At 35.1% G+C, this 15,506-nt stretch overlaps 1 protein-coding gene across 3 annotated transcripts in view; it reads left to right on the forward strand.

The window, feature by feature from the left end:
* The window catches only part of b3glcta (beta 3-glucosyltransferase a), a 103,112-nt gene that overhangs the window by 24,803 nt on the left and 62,803 nt on the right, over positions 1 to 15,506 (forward strand). For all 3 annotated transcript variants that reach the window (XM_051130107.1, XM_051130108.1, XM_051130106.1), the window contains exon 3: positions 9,178 to 9,217. In XM_051130107.1, coding sequence (XP_050986064.1) covers positions 9,178 to 9,217 — 40 coding nt within the window. The remainder of the gene's footprint in view (positions 1 to 9,177; positions 9,218 to 15,506) is intronic.

Genomic DNA, 15,506 nt, shown 5'->3' on the forward strand with positions numbered 1-15,506 from the left:
TTTCAAGAAAAATCCTGCTCACTCAGAAACAAACTCCAGTATATTCAGTTGTCAGATATGACTGGAACTTCAAACGGGCCTGGCTTCTATGGTCAGATGAAACAAAAAAAGAGCTTTTTGGCAGCAAACACTCAAGATGGGTATGGTGCAGTCAGGGATAAAAAGTACCCATGTCCACAGTTAAATATACTGCTGGATCTTTAATATTATGGGCCTATTTTTCTGCCAGAGATCCTGGACATCTTGCTTAAATACATGGCATCATGGTTTCTATCAAATACCAACTGATAAAAAAAATCTAAACCTGACCGCCTCTGTTAGAAATCTTATTATGGGTCGTGGTTTTATCTTCCATCAGGACAGTGATCTAAAACAAACACAGAAATGTGTCACTGAGGACAAAATGAACCCTATAGGAAATGAGTGGGGTGAACTGAAGAGAAGAACCACCAATATGAAGCTGGGAATCTGAAGGATCTGGAGTGATTCTGTATGAAATAATGGTGTCTGATCTCTTGCCAGGTGTTTTCCAAACTCATCAGGCATTATAGGAGAGACTCAGAGCTGTTATACTAGAAAAAAAAAAACATTTATTTCATAATATTTCCTGCCCAATTTCCATTGTTTTACTTCAATGAAAGGTTAGAATTTTTAGAATATTTAAATTAAATTTCAAAAGGATGCACATTTTATTTTTATAGCTGCCTTTGCTTATATTTACAGAGGGTGCCAATAAGAGGTTGCATTAACCGAAAACTGTCTGTCATTGATGGAATTTTTTTTTAATCAGTGATGGAAAAATCTGAAGGCCGTCCGTCCTTTTGACAGATTACACTGAGAGTGATCTATTGTAAAATTGTAACTGTAATTTCCACCCCTGTCTAGTTGGTGGCGAGTGCGCTCCAGTGTGGCAGCAGAGCACTGGATCCAGAACAAAAACGAAACTGTCACAAATCTTTTGCTATGCATTTGATTAAGCACAGACGAGTACCCAGAAGCTACAACGATCTATCACACCACATTAAGAGTGCCAAAACGGTATTTATTGCTTGAATTTCCTAATGAATTGGACAGAATTTGAAATCTGAGACTTTGTTTCATATCAAAAGTAACACAAAGCCTTGCCTGTTGCTATTTATTAGAAGAAAGTTACATGTACTGTTCATTCATCAACTGAAAACAGCATAGACCAAAGATTGATTGTGATTTAAGAATCGATATTGGTTCATTAAAATGAGAATCTATTAAAATCGTTTTTTTGTTGTTGTTGTTGTTTACCCAGCCCTGGCATATTTTGTTGTTTTTAAACACTGTGCTGTCGTCCTGTAGGTTTATGATTAAAAATTAAAATGTAAACAAAAATAAAAGCAATCAAATATGTTTTTCTAACACATTGGACAGAGGCCACTCTCACGATAGTTGATTGACATAAGCATCTTACCTCAGACCCGCCTAAATCAGCTGTAACAGTCCGACCTCCATTGTTTCGATGCCGGAGCAGGGATGTAAATTAGACAAGAATATCTCCAAATGAGCTATTGAGGTGTTATGTTGCTGGATGTAATAATGAACATAGTGGTCGTCATTTACTCCCGACATCTGAGCCGCTGAAAATGCAGTGGATTACGTTTGTTTGTGAATGGAATGCGCCTCCCGATCTACATATATCCGTCTATGTTTGTGCAAATCATTTGTGATCCAGCTTCACTTACAGCAGAAGTGAGTATAAGGGGTTTTTTATCGCCTTTCCTAATACCATGCTAGTTAGCAAGTTTAGCAGCTAAACGCGCCTAAATGCGGCTAAAGTAAACAGGCTCGTCACTCCACAAAGAGAAGAGGGGGGCGGGGTGAGCAGAGCTCATTAACATTTAAAGCAACCTCGACCAGAACAGGAAGATTTTTGCAGAGCTGATTTTGGCAAGGAAAAAAAGTTGTTATTTACACTGCCATTGAGAAATTTCAACCAAAGCACTTTTCATTAAGACCCTAAAGAATCATATCAACTTGTGGAAAATGGGCATCTGATGACCCCTTTAAAGTCTAGCGCAACCCTTGGTGCCAATGTTTGTGGAGGGCACTGTAGCTGGGTTTATGTGTGTTTTAAAAAAAAAAAACAAGAAAGGAAAAGAAAAAAAAAGAGATTGTAAGTGGATGATTGGGAACGTTATCAGCTCTGAAGTAGACTTGGGATAGAATAAATATCCCATGCGCACAAAAAAACACTCTCTGTCATTCTGTGTTGAACTTAAAGTTGTAAAGATTGAAGCGGATGAGCAGGCTGTGTAATTTTAATGTTGTTTTTTTGCTGAAGACAATAGAAGGCCAGGGTTGTGTAATCCAGAAAGTAGCATGATACAACCACCTCCGCTCTATCGTATTTAATCTGTTATCCAGATGACAGCTGTTGCAACGACCCATTTTCTCTTGTTGAGTCCGCTTCAAAAAGTATGAACAAAGATGAGGAGGTGAAACCCTTGAGCTTGACTTAAACTGCAGAACCTAATTAAGTCAGTGCCTTCTACCCACCCCTGGCAATGAATTAAATCAGTTCTGATGTGGTCCTTTCTGCCCATGCATAAATTTTCCTCTCATTGCAATCAGATCAAAAATCTGACAGCACAAGTAGTCCGTGAAGACGTTTTGCCTGGCATCCTGTTATCCACTTTCTTCAAACAGATTTATATCGCTCCCCTGTTGATTATATGAAGAAAATGAGTCTGTGAAAGGAAACATATAAGTGAGAAATTTCTGTGTGGCACAATGTTCGACAATGTGATCGACATCTACGAAGTGGTGGGAGGGAGATGATGTGCACAGTTTGATCAGTGATGACGTGCCTCGTTTCAAATAAATGCACAAAAAAGAGAAAATGTGTTCGAACCTTTTTTTTTTTTTTTGTGGCAGTTCACCACAGGGGTTGAATTTAGACACGCAACCTTTCATAACGGCTTTTACCATGCTGACAGTCAATTAACCCTCTGTAAGAAGTTGCGTGACTAAATTCAGACCCATTAAAACCAGAGATTTCAAAGCAGCGCTTTTGTAACAAATGTACCGGCTTCACCGGTACATTTCAAGACAATTACTGTCGGATTTCAAATCACCTGGTGTGTGCAGAGTTCCTATTATTATGCATGTTTTTTTGTAAGGACTATGGTAGTTTTGTACAATGAAAGGTTATGGTTGTTATTTTGCCTACTTATTTGTTCAATATCTGTCAGGTAACCTATTGAAAGTGGGCACTTTGTATTCATTTATCCACAGAAGCACATCCGATGGTCTCTGGTGGGCATAAACCAGCCTAATTATACAGGGCTTTTTGACTGGCTAGTCTTTCAGACAGCCCACTGACTAGTCGATTTTGAAAAGATGTAATTTTGAAAGTCCTTTGTGTGGAAAGTAGCAGTTTTTTTCTGGCAAAGACCCACTTATGTAAAGAAAAAAGTCTCATTTAAAGCTGCAGTTTGTTTTGTTTTTATTTGTCATTTCAACAATTTCTTGTCTTCTGTGTCTTCAGTTTCATGATAGTACCACGACTATTTTATCAATGTCCTTGCTAACTTTCTGGGCCTTGAACGTGTCAGTCGCATTACTGTCTATGGAGGGTCAGAAAGCTCTCAGATTCATCAAAAGTGTTGTAATTTGTCTTCCGAAGATGAATGAAGGTTTACAGGTTTGGAATGATATGAGAGTAAGTAATTAATGACAGAATTTTCATTTTTGGATGAACTATCCCTTTAAGAACAGGATTATGTTAAATATAAAATAAATTATCAGACCTGCATAAAAATTAAATATTTAAATAGTCCTCATTATTCTCTGTAATCAGTTATAGATTTAAAAAAAAGACTGTGTGGTCTGAATTTTGAGTCATTTATAAGTGATAATAGCTAATCGGCTTGTGATTATTTAGTTAACTTGCTAATTTGGTACGGTACAAACTATGAATATCTTTCAAAGATTAGATGCCACTAATATTGCAACCATTGGCATATCCAGTGATTATTTCATCCTCAAAAGTGCTTGTTTCAACTGGGTAACTTCAGGCGAACTGATAAAAATTCCTAGAAATACCATTTAGTGGTTTGGGGCACAAAAATATATTTAAAAGGGTCAAAAATATGTTAAAGCAGTAATATTGTGAACCATTACTTGTAATGGAATTTATTCCTGTGATGCAAAGCTGAATTTTCAACAGCTGTTACTCAAGCCCTCAGTGTCACATGATCATTAAGAAATCATTCTGATATGCTGATTTGCTGCTTAACCTTTTCCCCTGTCCCCTCAGTGGGACGCCTAAGATTACTTCACTATATTACAAATAAATCTTAATCTAATCATGACAAACTATATACCATTGGGAAGGTCTAAGTCTCCTAAATAGATACTTTACCACTGTTATTTGCTACAAATTATGTAGGAACAGTTATAGATTAATTTTTGACAAGAGTGCACCTCAAAAATCTATATCATAACAGGAGTTCTGACCTTCTTTTTTTTTGTTGTTGCCTTTTTCCCCGTCACATTTTAGAAATCATAATAAATTATATATCAACTAAAAGAAAATTCTACCTGTGAAAGCCATTTTAATATTAGTGTGAAATTGTTTTAAAATTTTAAAATAGGACATTGCATTATCATGGAAATGGTACTTTAAATTCATATTACAAAATGTATGCGTTCACGAATTATAATAATTTAAGTTTGGATAGTGCACTTTCACGTTTGTGTTCAAAAATGGGGGTGACAGTTAAGGCACATTTCTTATTAAAGGAGAACTCCACTTCTAGAACAACATTTTACAAATTATTTACTCACCCCCTTGTCATCTAAGATGTTCATGTCTTTCTTTCTTCAGTCGTAAAGAAATTGTTTTTCGAGGAAAACATTTCAGCATTTTTCTCCATATAATGGACTGATATGGTGCCCCGATTTTGAACTTCCAAAATGCAGTTTAAATGCGGCTTCAAACGATCCCAAATGCGGTTGTAAACAATCTCAGCCAAGGGTCTTATCTAGCAAAACGATCGGTTATTTTAATAAAAATAATACAATTTATATACTTTTTAATCTTGTCTTACTCTGCCTGGACAGTTTTTGTTCCGGTTCGTGACAGTTAGTCGAAAAACTCCCATCTCATGTTCTCCCTCAACTTCAAAATCATCCTATATCACCGTTTTACCTTTTTTGTTAAGGGTGTTTGAAGATTTTTTTGCATGTTCACTTTGCAAAGACTGGGTCGGAACTTCTGCAGTGATGTAGGATGATTTTGAAAAGATTTTTGAAGTTAAGGAAAAAAATACGGTCTTTTTTTTTTTTGACATACCCTAACTGCCTTGAGCCAGAATATACAGAGTTCATGATACAAGAAAAACCCTTGAAAATAAAAAGCATTTAAATTTATTTTATTATTTTTTTTTACGTAAGTAACCAATCGTTTCGCTAGATTACGCCCATATTTTTTACAGTCTATGGCGTTGTGTCGTAGGTTTCTGAAGAGTGTTTTTGAAGCTCTTAGTGGGCTGGAGTCGCCCGTCGCCATCTTGGAATCGCGTCACTGCACGTCACTCCCGGATAATCGAAAATGGGCAAAGAGGCGGGATGTGGGTGGAGCTGGTTGCTGAAATCACGCCCACTTAGCGCGACAGTGGTGACAGCAGCAGCAATCCACCTGTCACTCAAGTGGCCACGCCCAAAATTATGCAGAACTTTAAGGCTTAATATAATTTAAACGAATGAGTTATAAAAAAATTCACCCCCCTCACAGTTGACATGAAGGGCAAAATTAGCTATATAGACCAAAACCACTTTTTGTACCATGCTGTAAACATATTTTTTTCTGCTGTAAAGTTAGGCATTTTAACATGGGGAGTCTATGGGATTGACTCCCTTTTGCAGCCAGTCTCTAGCGCCCAGTCGATGAATTACAGTTTTAGTCACTTCCGTGTTGGGTTCAAGAGGGAGACCAGGAGGTTGCCGCTTGGATAAGACCCTTCTTCCTCGGCCGGGATCATTTACAACCACATTTTTTGTGTTTTGTGTTTGAGTTTTTTTGCCATACACTACCTTTTTGAGCCAGAGTACACAGACAATGAACTTAGACGTGATTCCTCGCGTCGTGGACGCGCATCCCAGAGCCTGTGCTACATGAGCTTTTGTGCTTAAAAAGTATACAAATTTTTATTTTTCCAAAAAAAATGACACATCGTTTCACTAGATAAGACCCTTCCTCCTCAGCTGGGATCGTTTAGAGCCCTTTGGAGCTGCATTTAAACTACATTTTAGAAGTTCAAAATCGGGGCACCAATGAAGTCCATTATATGGAGAAAAATCCTAATGTTGTTACTATTTTTTTTTATTTTTTCTCTCAGCATAGTGTTATCTTTTTACACAGTATTAAACATTTTTTAGTATTATAAATGTTTTTACTGGCACTTTTGATCAATTTAATGCATCCTTACTGAATATTATTTCTGTTCAAAAAAAAAAAATCTTGACCCCAAACTTCTAAATGGCCTCCAATCGGTTTAGAGTTTGTCAGATGGAGGAAGTCCTGTCTAATGTGGACTATCACCAGACTACACCACTTCTCTTAGCAGCACACTTCTATTGTGTATTTGGAGCAAGGACTGTGATGGTAAACCTGGGGTGATGATGATACAAGTGGAGGTGGCTCTTTCATCACAGCATGACCCTGTCTTTGCTTTTCCTGGTCCTCTGGGGTTTCAGAATCAATGGTTTTCTCCTCTTCAGGTAGTCGTGGATTGAACCCCTAACCGTGCCATGATTCACAACGTCACCTTGATGATTCAGCCTCTCCTTCTCACTGTAATGATGTGCCACGTTTTGCCCTGTGTAAAGATATATGACTTGTTTAAACTGTGCTCTCTGAGGGCTCCTTGGAGCTCAGGACTAGAGTAATTGTTAGCAGAGTGGTAGCAATAAATCAAAAGCCATCTCCTTTTTTCCTCGTTATCCTCTAATATACCGCAGTATGACTAGGGAGAGCATCGAATATTGCTAGAATTTGCTCGCTTCTCTGCTCGTGTCCCTAAGGACGTGAGATTTGAGTTGAGCGGGGAAGGCTCGTTCAAAGTTTGCAACAGGAAGTGTGATCGATTCACTCTTTTCCTCCACAGTCGGCTGGCAGCGCTGACAGCTCTGGTGGCAGAATGAGCCTCCTAATGCCCTAATTGAGCCGAGCGCTCGGGGTTAGAACAGCATCAGCTCCGGGCACCAAAACCACACAATTTGTGGGAGCTAATGACATGGTGAATCATGATTTATTAGTTTAAACAACCCAGAGGATCCTTGCCACATTTTGTTTTTCTTTTAGAAATTTAATTGAACGGCAAATTTACGCATACGGGGAGACCGTTTCTGGCTTCATGTCGGAATGATTGTATTTACAAGATTAGCATAAACGAACAACACCACAATGTTGGAATTACCATTGGGGAAACTCCAGATATTCTTTGATCTGTGGTTGATGGTTTATTTTTCATATATAATTTCAAAATAAATTCAATTTGACATAATAATGGAAAAATGGAATATATTATATTATTTGTTATATGTAAATATTGTATACATACAGTACCTGTAAGTTTTTAATTTTTTGTCAGCGATTTCTGTTTTTATATTCTGTATTGTAATAAACAAAAATAAACAGAATATACAAATCAGAAATCTTTAGAATTTCAAAATTAAGTCAAGTTTATTGACTGTTGATTAATGAGCACTGTCCCTATAAAATAAAATAAAATAAAATAATGTAAAAACTAAAAAAAAAAAAATTAAACTGAAATAAAATAATTAAATAATAAAAAATAAAGCTTTAAAATAAAATAGTTAAAAAGTAAATAAAATAAACTAAACACTAGACAGAATATACAACGGAACTCTTTATAATTTCAAAATTATTGAGCACTGTCCCTGTAAAAAAAAAAAAAAAAAAAAAAAAAATAAGATTTTAAAAAATTATTTAAAAATGATATAAAATAATTTAAAAAAATAATTAAAAATTAAAATAATTTTAAAAATAAATTAAAATAAATAAATTAAAATAAAATAAAAAGTTAAATTAAATAAACTAAATAACAAAAAGCGAAATATAAAAAAACATAATTCTTTATCATTTCAAAATTGTCAAGTTTATTGACTTGATTAATGAGTACTGTCCCTATAAAATAAAATAAAATAAAATTAAATTAAATATAATAATTTAAAAATAAAATAAAATAATTAAAAAATTAAATTTTTAAAATTAAATAAAATACAAAAATGTAATTAAATAAAATAAATAAACATAAAATAAAAATAAACAGAATATACAAAACAAATCTTTGATCATTTTAAAATTAAGTCAAATTTATTGACTTGATTAATGAGCATTGTCTATTAGCATTTTATTACTAAAATAAAATAAAATATTTAAAAAAAAAATAAATTAAAATGATTTAAAAATGAAATAAACTAATTAAAAAATAAAAAATACAATTATTTAAAAATTAAATAAAATAAGGTTTTAAAATAAAATAATTAAAAGATTAAATTCAATTATATAAACATAAAATAAAAATAAACAATATACAAAACAGAAATCTTTATCATTGACTGTTGATAAAATAAAACAAAATAATTATAAAATATAATACTTTAACATTAAAATAAAATAATTATTATTAATGATAAAGATATTTGTTTTCCGCTTTTTTTTTTTTTTTTTTTTTTTTTTTTTTTTTTTTTTTTTTTGTTTTGAATTCCAGACTTTCAATTTGTGTCAGACTTTTAGATTCCAGTACATGTCAGATTTTAATGCGAACAAATAAACAAACTGTTAAATTTGCCCCAGAAACCCATTTTTATGACTAAAATCACTCTGATCTTGTCAGCAAGAACTTTCCAAGAAGACTTGAAGACAACATTAAATGTTAAGAACAATCATTAGTTTGTGATTTAGTTGGCAGAATAGTTTTGTAAAAGAGTGTGACTCATCTCTCTCCCTTAGTGTTTAGATGCTGCTTATTGATGTGCTTTAAAAATGCTGGATTGTCTTGTCAAAAACGAATGATGTATGGAGTGCCTCCAAGCTGGACTTTTATTTACTTTCTGGTCCATTTGTAAACGCTCCTTCTGCGCCTCTAATGTCATCTCTCTCTCAACTTCTCTCCTCAGATCCGTGATGCTGACAAACCTCCCTCTGAGAATCAACTCGGTGAGTATCCAAGCAGCTTCTGCTTCCTTTCACATCCTGCAGAAATCAACAGAAGCTTTCAAAATCCCACAGAAATAATTCCTGTCAGAGCCTTCAAATCATATTTCAGTACCATTCCAGTCAGGTAACCCTGTGTTCTTATCACATTTCATTTTTAGTTTCTTCAAACCAACTGTAAATATCACAGATGCCTCATCTAAAGAGAAAATGATAAGGTTTATTTTAGATGGCTTCAGTTGGAGCTGCTCTTCGTGCAGCAGGATTAGATTTTGGGGCACGGCTAATTGATTTGGGTCAGCGTTTGCAGCGCGCTGTACGTGTGTTTGATATTTCAGTGTAGCGAGGCGAATGAGGGTAATCCGCTATGACGTATTGGAATGAACAGATCGAAGGGGTTTATTACAATACTCATACTTGCCACGTTAAAACGCCCGAACAGAAGGTGCGAAACGACTCAGATGAAACGAATGACCTCTTTATTCTAGTAAGCGTTACAGCTTAATTGATTCTCGTTCTTTGCTTTTCTTTGTATTTAACAGAACTAAGAGCACTCTGAATGCTAATTACTCTAAAGGTGGAAAGGTCAATTATGATTGGCTGTCGCTGCATAACAAAGGAAATCTCAGTGGATGAGGCAAGAGAAGGAAGACAAATGATCAGAATGAAAATAGATCAACAGTTTGAGTTTAGACTGGCATACAGATTTGAAATAATGCTTTTTTGTCTGTTTGAAATGATCCTTTGTCTGTCTCAAAACCAGGCAAGTACAGCAGTTAATCAACTTCATGAAGCAGATGTGGAAACTGGCGAAACTTCTCTCTCTTTATTTTTTAAATTATTTTAATTTTTAAATTATTTCTTTATTTTTTATTATTTTATTTTATTTTTTTAATTATTTATTTATTATTATTATTTTTTAATTATTTTATTTTATAGGGACAGTGTTCATTAATCAACAGTCAATAAACTTGACTTAATTTTGAAATTATAAAAATTTCTGTTCTGTATATTCTGTTTATTTTTGGTTATTATAATATAGAATAAACAGAAATCGCTGTCAAAAATTTAAAACTTGCTGGTACCAATAGCCTCATAGTTAGCGCGTCTACATATAGTGCCATTGCACTGCGGGTGACCCGAGTTCGAATCTCGGCTCGTGGACCTTTCCCAATCCCACCCCCTTCTCTCTCTCCCACTTCGCTTCCTGTCAAACTACACTGTCCTATCTAAATAAAAAGCATAAAAAGCCAAAAATTGTAACTTTTAAAAAGGAAGAGGAACGAACAGAATGAAAGTAGATCAACAGTTTGAGTTTAGACTGGCATACATATTTGAAATGACGCTTTTCTGTCTGTTTGAAATGATCCTTTGACTCAAAACCAGGCAAGTACAGCAATTAATCAACTTCATGAAGTAGATGTGGAGTCTGTTGAAATTTCAACTTCTCTTTCTTTATTTTTGTATTTTAATTTTTTAATTATTTCTTTATTTTTTATTATTTTATTCATTTTTTAAATTAATTCATTTGGGTTTTTTTTATTATTTTGTTTTTAATTTTTTTTTTTTTTGTAGGAACAGTGCTCATTAATCAACAGTCAAATTAACTTAATTTTGAAATGATAAAAAATTCTGTTTTGTATATTCTGTTTATTTTTGGTTATTATAATATAGAATATAAACAGAAATCGCTGACCAAAAATGTAAAACTTGTTAGCACGTCGACATATAGCGTCATTGCGCTGCGGGGCAACCCGAGTTCGAATCCCGGTTCGTGGACCTTTCCCGATCCCACCCCCTTCTCTCTCTCCCACTTCGCTTCCTGTCAAACTACACTGTCCTATCTAAATAAAGCCAAGAATAAATCTTTAAAAATAAATTTTTTTAAACTTAGGTGAGAGAAGGAAGAGAAACGATCAAAATGAAAGTAGATCAACAGTTTGAGTTTAGACTGGCGTACAGATTTGAAATGACGCTTTTCTGTCTGTTTGAAATGATCCTTTGTCTGACTCAAAACCAGGCAAGTACAGCAATTAATCAAATTCATGAAGTGGATGTGGAGTCTGTCGAAATGTAATGACTTCAATACATCAAACAGTTCACAAGGAAGCCTGAAGTGCAAAGATGGTTATATAATTTCACTGAAGTCTCACTTTCAAAAAGGTACTTCTTATGCTTGAGCCCGTCGTATGATTAAGAAAACTCTCAGAGCTGCTTCTTAGACCCGAGCATGTGACGCAGAACAATAACCTTCATGGTTTTGAAGTTCCTTCTTCTTTGCCTCCCAGAAGTGGTTGGTTGCCTGAAGCGCTTTAGGCGTATATGTCAGAGAGGCATTCGTTTGAGCTTTGTTTTCCCATGTAATGCGCTCTACAAACATACAGAGAAGTCAAGCGCACTAGCATAATCTGTAAATTATTTCTGGATATTGTCTGCGCAGCTAAAAATACTGTACTTCAGACCAGAGTCGACCTCACATGGGAATATTGAGAAGTAGCTTGAAATGCATCATTCCTCCCAGAAGAAGCTCATGTGGAATATTTGAGTGTGCTTGATCTCTGATGTTGTTTTTGAGAAGAGTTTGAAGGCCTGTATGAACCCTCTCGCCATTGAAACGAGACCCAGCTGTACTCCAGAGCTGTAGTACCCAATGCCTCTTCATCACTGTGCATAACAGTCACTTAACACAGTTACGGTTGCCATGGTGGTGACTTCATATCGGTCTTATCTTTTAGAAAGTCAAGAGCCTTTTTTTTAATCTAATGAAGTGTGAAAAAGAGTTGGATGGAGTGGTTGGGAAATAATGGGTTATTTGAACATTCGAAAAGGGATAAAAGCATGCATTTCTGTTGTTTAGTGACGCGTCAAAGTGTAAAATTGAAAAGTGACGTTCCAAGGTGTCCTTGAGAACGTTTTATGTAACTATCTGATTGAATTTAAACTTGGGTGAAAACTTTTTTTTGAAACGCGCCATTGAAACTCTCATATGGTGCATTAAGTAGATATCAGAATCTTTCAAGAGCCTCGGGAAGGGCAAGATAACACTTCCTCCGAGTTTCATTTTCAAAACTGAGATTTTTCATGGGGCTTTAAAATAAGGCTTTAATGATGTCAGTTTGACTGCAGTCCCTCCGAGAAGGATATTCACAAAATGACAGTGACTTTGTTTGATTAATAACAGTGCTATATCTGATACTAATGATAATACTTTTAAAAGGATTAGTTTACCTAATTATTGTTGTCCTTATTTCCTTTTTTCAAAACCTATATGTTGTTGTTTCTTCTAAAGATCTTAAAGCAAGATGTTTTTCCAACATAGGCTCATTGGAAACACATGCTTCTATATACTTTATATTTGTGACCCTGGACCACAAAACCAGTGATAAGGGTCAAGTTTTGTTTTTGTTATTTTTAAGTTATATTTATGGGCTATTTACACCTATATTATGATAGGACAGTGGAGAGCTGACAGGAAAGTACTGGGAGGAGAGAGGGGAACAGGATCCGCAAAAGACCTTGAGGCGGGATTCAAACTCGGGTCGACGTGAGCACAGTTGCGCTATATGTCAATGCACTAACCACAAGGTTATGGGTGCTGACAACGGGTCACGGTTTTGAACTTGAGATTTATACATTATCTGAAAGCTGAATAAATAAGCTTTCTATTGATGTATGGTTTGTTAGGATATGATGTTTGGCTGAGATACAACTATTTGGAAATCTGGAATCTGAGGGTGCAAAAAATCTAAATATTGAGAAAATCACCTTCAAAGGAGAAGTCCACTTCCAGGACATACAATTCACAAATAACTTACTCAGCCCCTTGTCATCCAAGATGTTCATGTCTTTCTGTCTTCAGTCGTGAAGAAATTATGTTTTTTGAGGAAACATTTCAGCATTTTTCTCCATATAATGGACTTCATTGGTGCCCTGATTTTGAACTTCCAAACTGTAGTTTAAATGCAGCTTCAAAGGGCTCTAAACAATCCCAGCCGAGGAAGAAGGGTCTTAAAAAAAAAAAATTTGTATACTTTTTAAGCACAAAATCTTGTGTTTTGTGGCTCTGGGATGCGCATTCACGTACTATTGAATCACGTCGAAAGGTCACGCAGAACGTAGGTGGAACCACAGACTCAGTGTTTACAAAGCGAACGTGCAAAGACTAAGAAAGTGCAAGTAAGTCAAACAAAAAGGTACAGCAATGTCGGACGATTCTGAAGTCGTAGGAGAAAATAACATGGAGTTTTGCGACATACTCTACCTTTTTGAGCCGGAGTACACAGACCATGAACATGGTGATTTGAAGACGTGATTCGATCATTTTACCAACTCGGACCTTTGAGTCTCGTTCAGCAAAATGAACATTCAGTACAGAACCTAATAGGATGTTGCGCATGTGCGACTGAACGAATCACTCCCCAAGACAACTCGTTCTTCCCGAGTCACATTAAAGATTCATTCAAAATTAACAAATCATTCAAGAACAACCTGTAGACACGCATCACAAAGCCTGTGTTACACAAGCTTTTGTGCTTAAAGTAAACACATTTTTATTTTTCGAAAACAATGACCAATCGTTTCAGAAGTTCAAATTCGGGGCACCAATGAAGTCCATTATATGCAGAAAAATCCTGACATTCTTTCCTCAAAAGCCATAATTTCTTTACGACTGAAGACAGAAAGACATGAACATCTTGGATGACAAGGGGTTGAGTAAATTATTTGTAAACTGTTGTTCTGGAAGTGGAGTTGTCCTTTAAAGTTGTTCAAATGAAGTTCTTAGCAATGCATATTACTAATCAAATATTAAGTTTTGATATATTTACAGTAGGAAATTTACAAAATATTTTAATGGAACATGATCTTTACTTAATATCCTAATGTAGCATTTTGACCCATACAATGTATTTCTACAAACATGCTCATATACTCAAGACTGGTTTTGTGGTCCAGGGTCACATTTCTCCCAAACTGAAAATGTGTATCTATATGTTCGAATCCAGTTGAAGCAGTAGAGGCTGTCGAAGTATGACTTAAAGGTACAGAGTTTTGATTAAAGAAGTTCACTTCCAGAACACTGGATTAAAGTTCATTTCCAGATCACTTAAGAGATGAAGAGCTCCTGTACGAACCCCAGTTTGACAAAATGGCTCCAATCCGCATAAAGAAGTTAAAATAGCACGGCTGCATCAACAAATGCATTTTTATATCACTTTTATTTTTTTGAATTTGTTAGGACTACACTTTAAAAACAATTTGTTGAGTCAACTTAAAATAATTTGTAACCTGGCTGCCTTAAAATTTGAAGTTCAGTCAACTCAAAAAAAAGTTTATTCAGCTTGAAATGTTAAATTATACTAAGTGACAACTTAGATATTTGAGTTGAATCAACTTAAAATTTTAAGGCAGCTGGGTTACTTACCCATCTGTTAAGTTTAGTAAACACAAATAACTAAGTTGTTACTTAGTACAACTTAACATTTCAAGTTGACTAAACTTATTTTAGTTGACTGAACTTAAAATTTTAAGGCAGCAGGGTAACAAATTATTTTAAGCTGACTCAACAAGTTGTTTAGTTGTGTTTTTTATTTTTTACAGTGTATCAGGTAGGTTTAGATTTGGGTTTGGTGTAGGAGATATGTCCCGCAACAATAGAGCATTTAACTTTAGCGACACTCCCTGGATATTTGAAATCTGAACAGCCGGGAATACGTACCTCAAGCAACGTCATAAAAACGCAACAATACGTTCCTGTACCAACATAATAAATACCTGCCATGGTCACATATTGAACGTGTGTTTTAGTGCCACTCCCTAGACATTTCACTTTGAAACTGCCGAGAAACGTGCAGTAAGGTACGTAATTACGGTGTTGCAGAAATGTATATAGAGGCATGTATTTTAATGAGCCTGGGTTGCATTTTTTCAGAATGCCTAAGCTGCATGTTGCCATTCATATAAAAGACCCACACTGTTGGTCCATATTTACATGATATATTCACATTAGAGGATAAAATGCACCAGAAAAAAAAAGAATTGAATAGTTGTTCTTGCTGCTTTTCTTGTTTTGCCTTTTAACATTCAAAACCAATACCGCTTCAGCATTCTAACATCTCTTTGGATCAGAATGGTGCAACAGGGTGAGTAAATGATGACAGAATAGTTTGTTTTTTTGTAAACTACTCCTCTAATAAATTATGGGTTTGAAAAACACCAAGTGTGTCTCAAGACCAGAATGAAATGGCAGGAGATTTAGACTTGTTTTACCTAAAAAAGGAAGCATGCTTTTAGT

Source organism: Labeo rohita, chromosome 15, assembly GCF_022985175.1.
Source record: "Labeo rohita strain BAU-BD-2019 chromosome 15, IGBB_LRoh.1.0, whole genome shotgun sequence".
Lineage (NCBI taxonomy): Eukaryota > Metazoa > Chordata > Actinopteri > Cypriniformes > Cyprinidae > Labeo > Labeo rohita.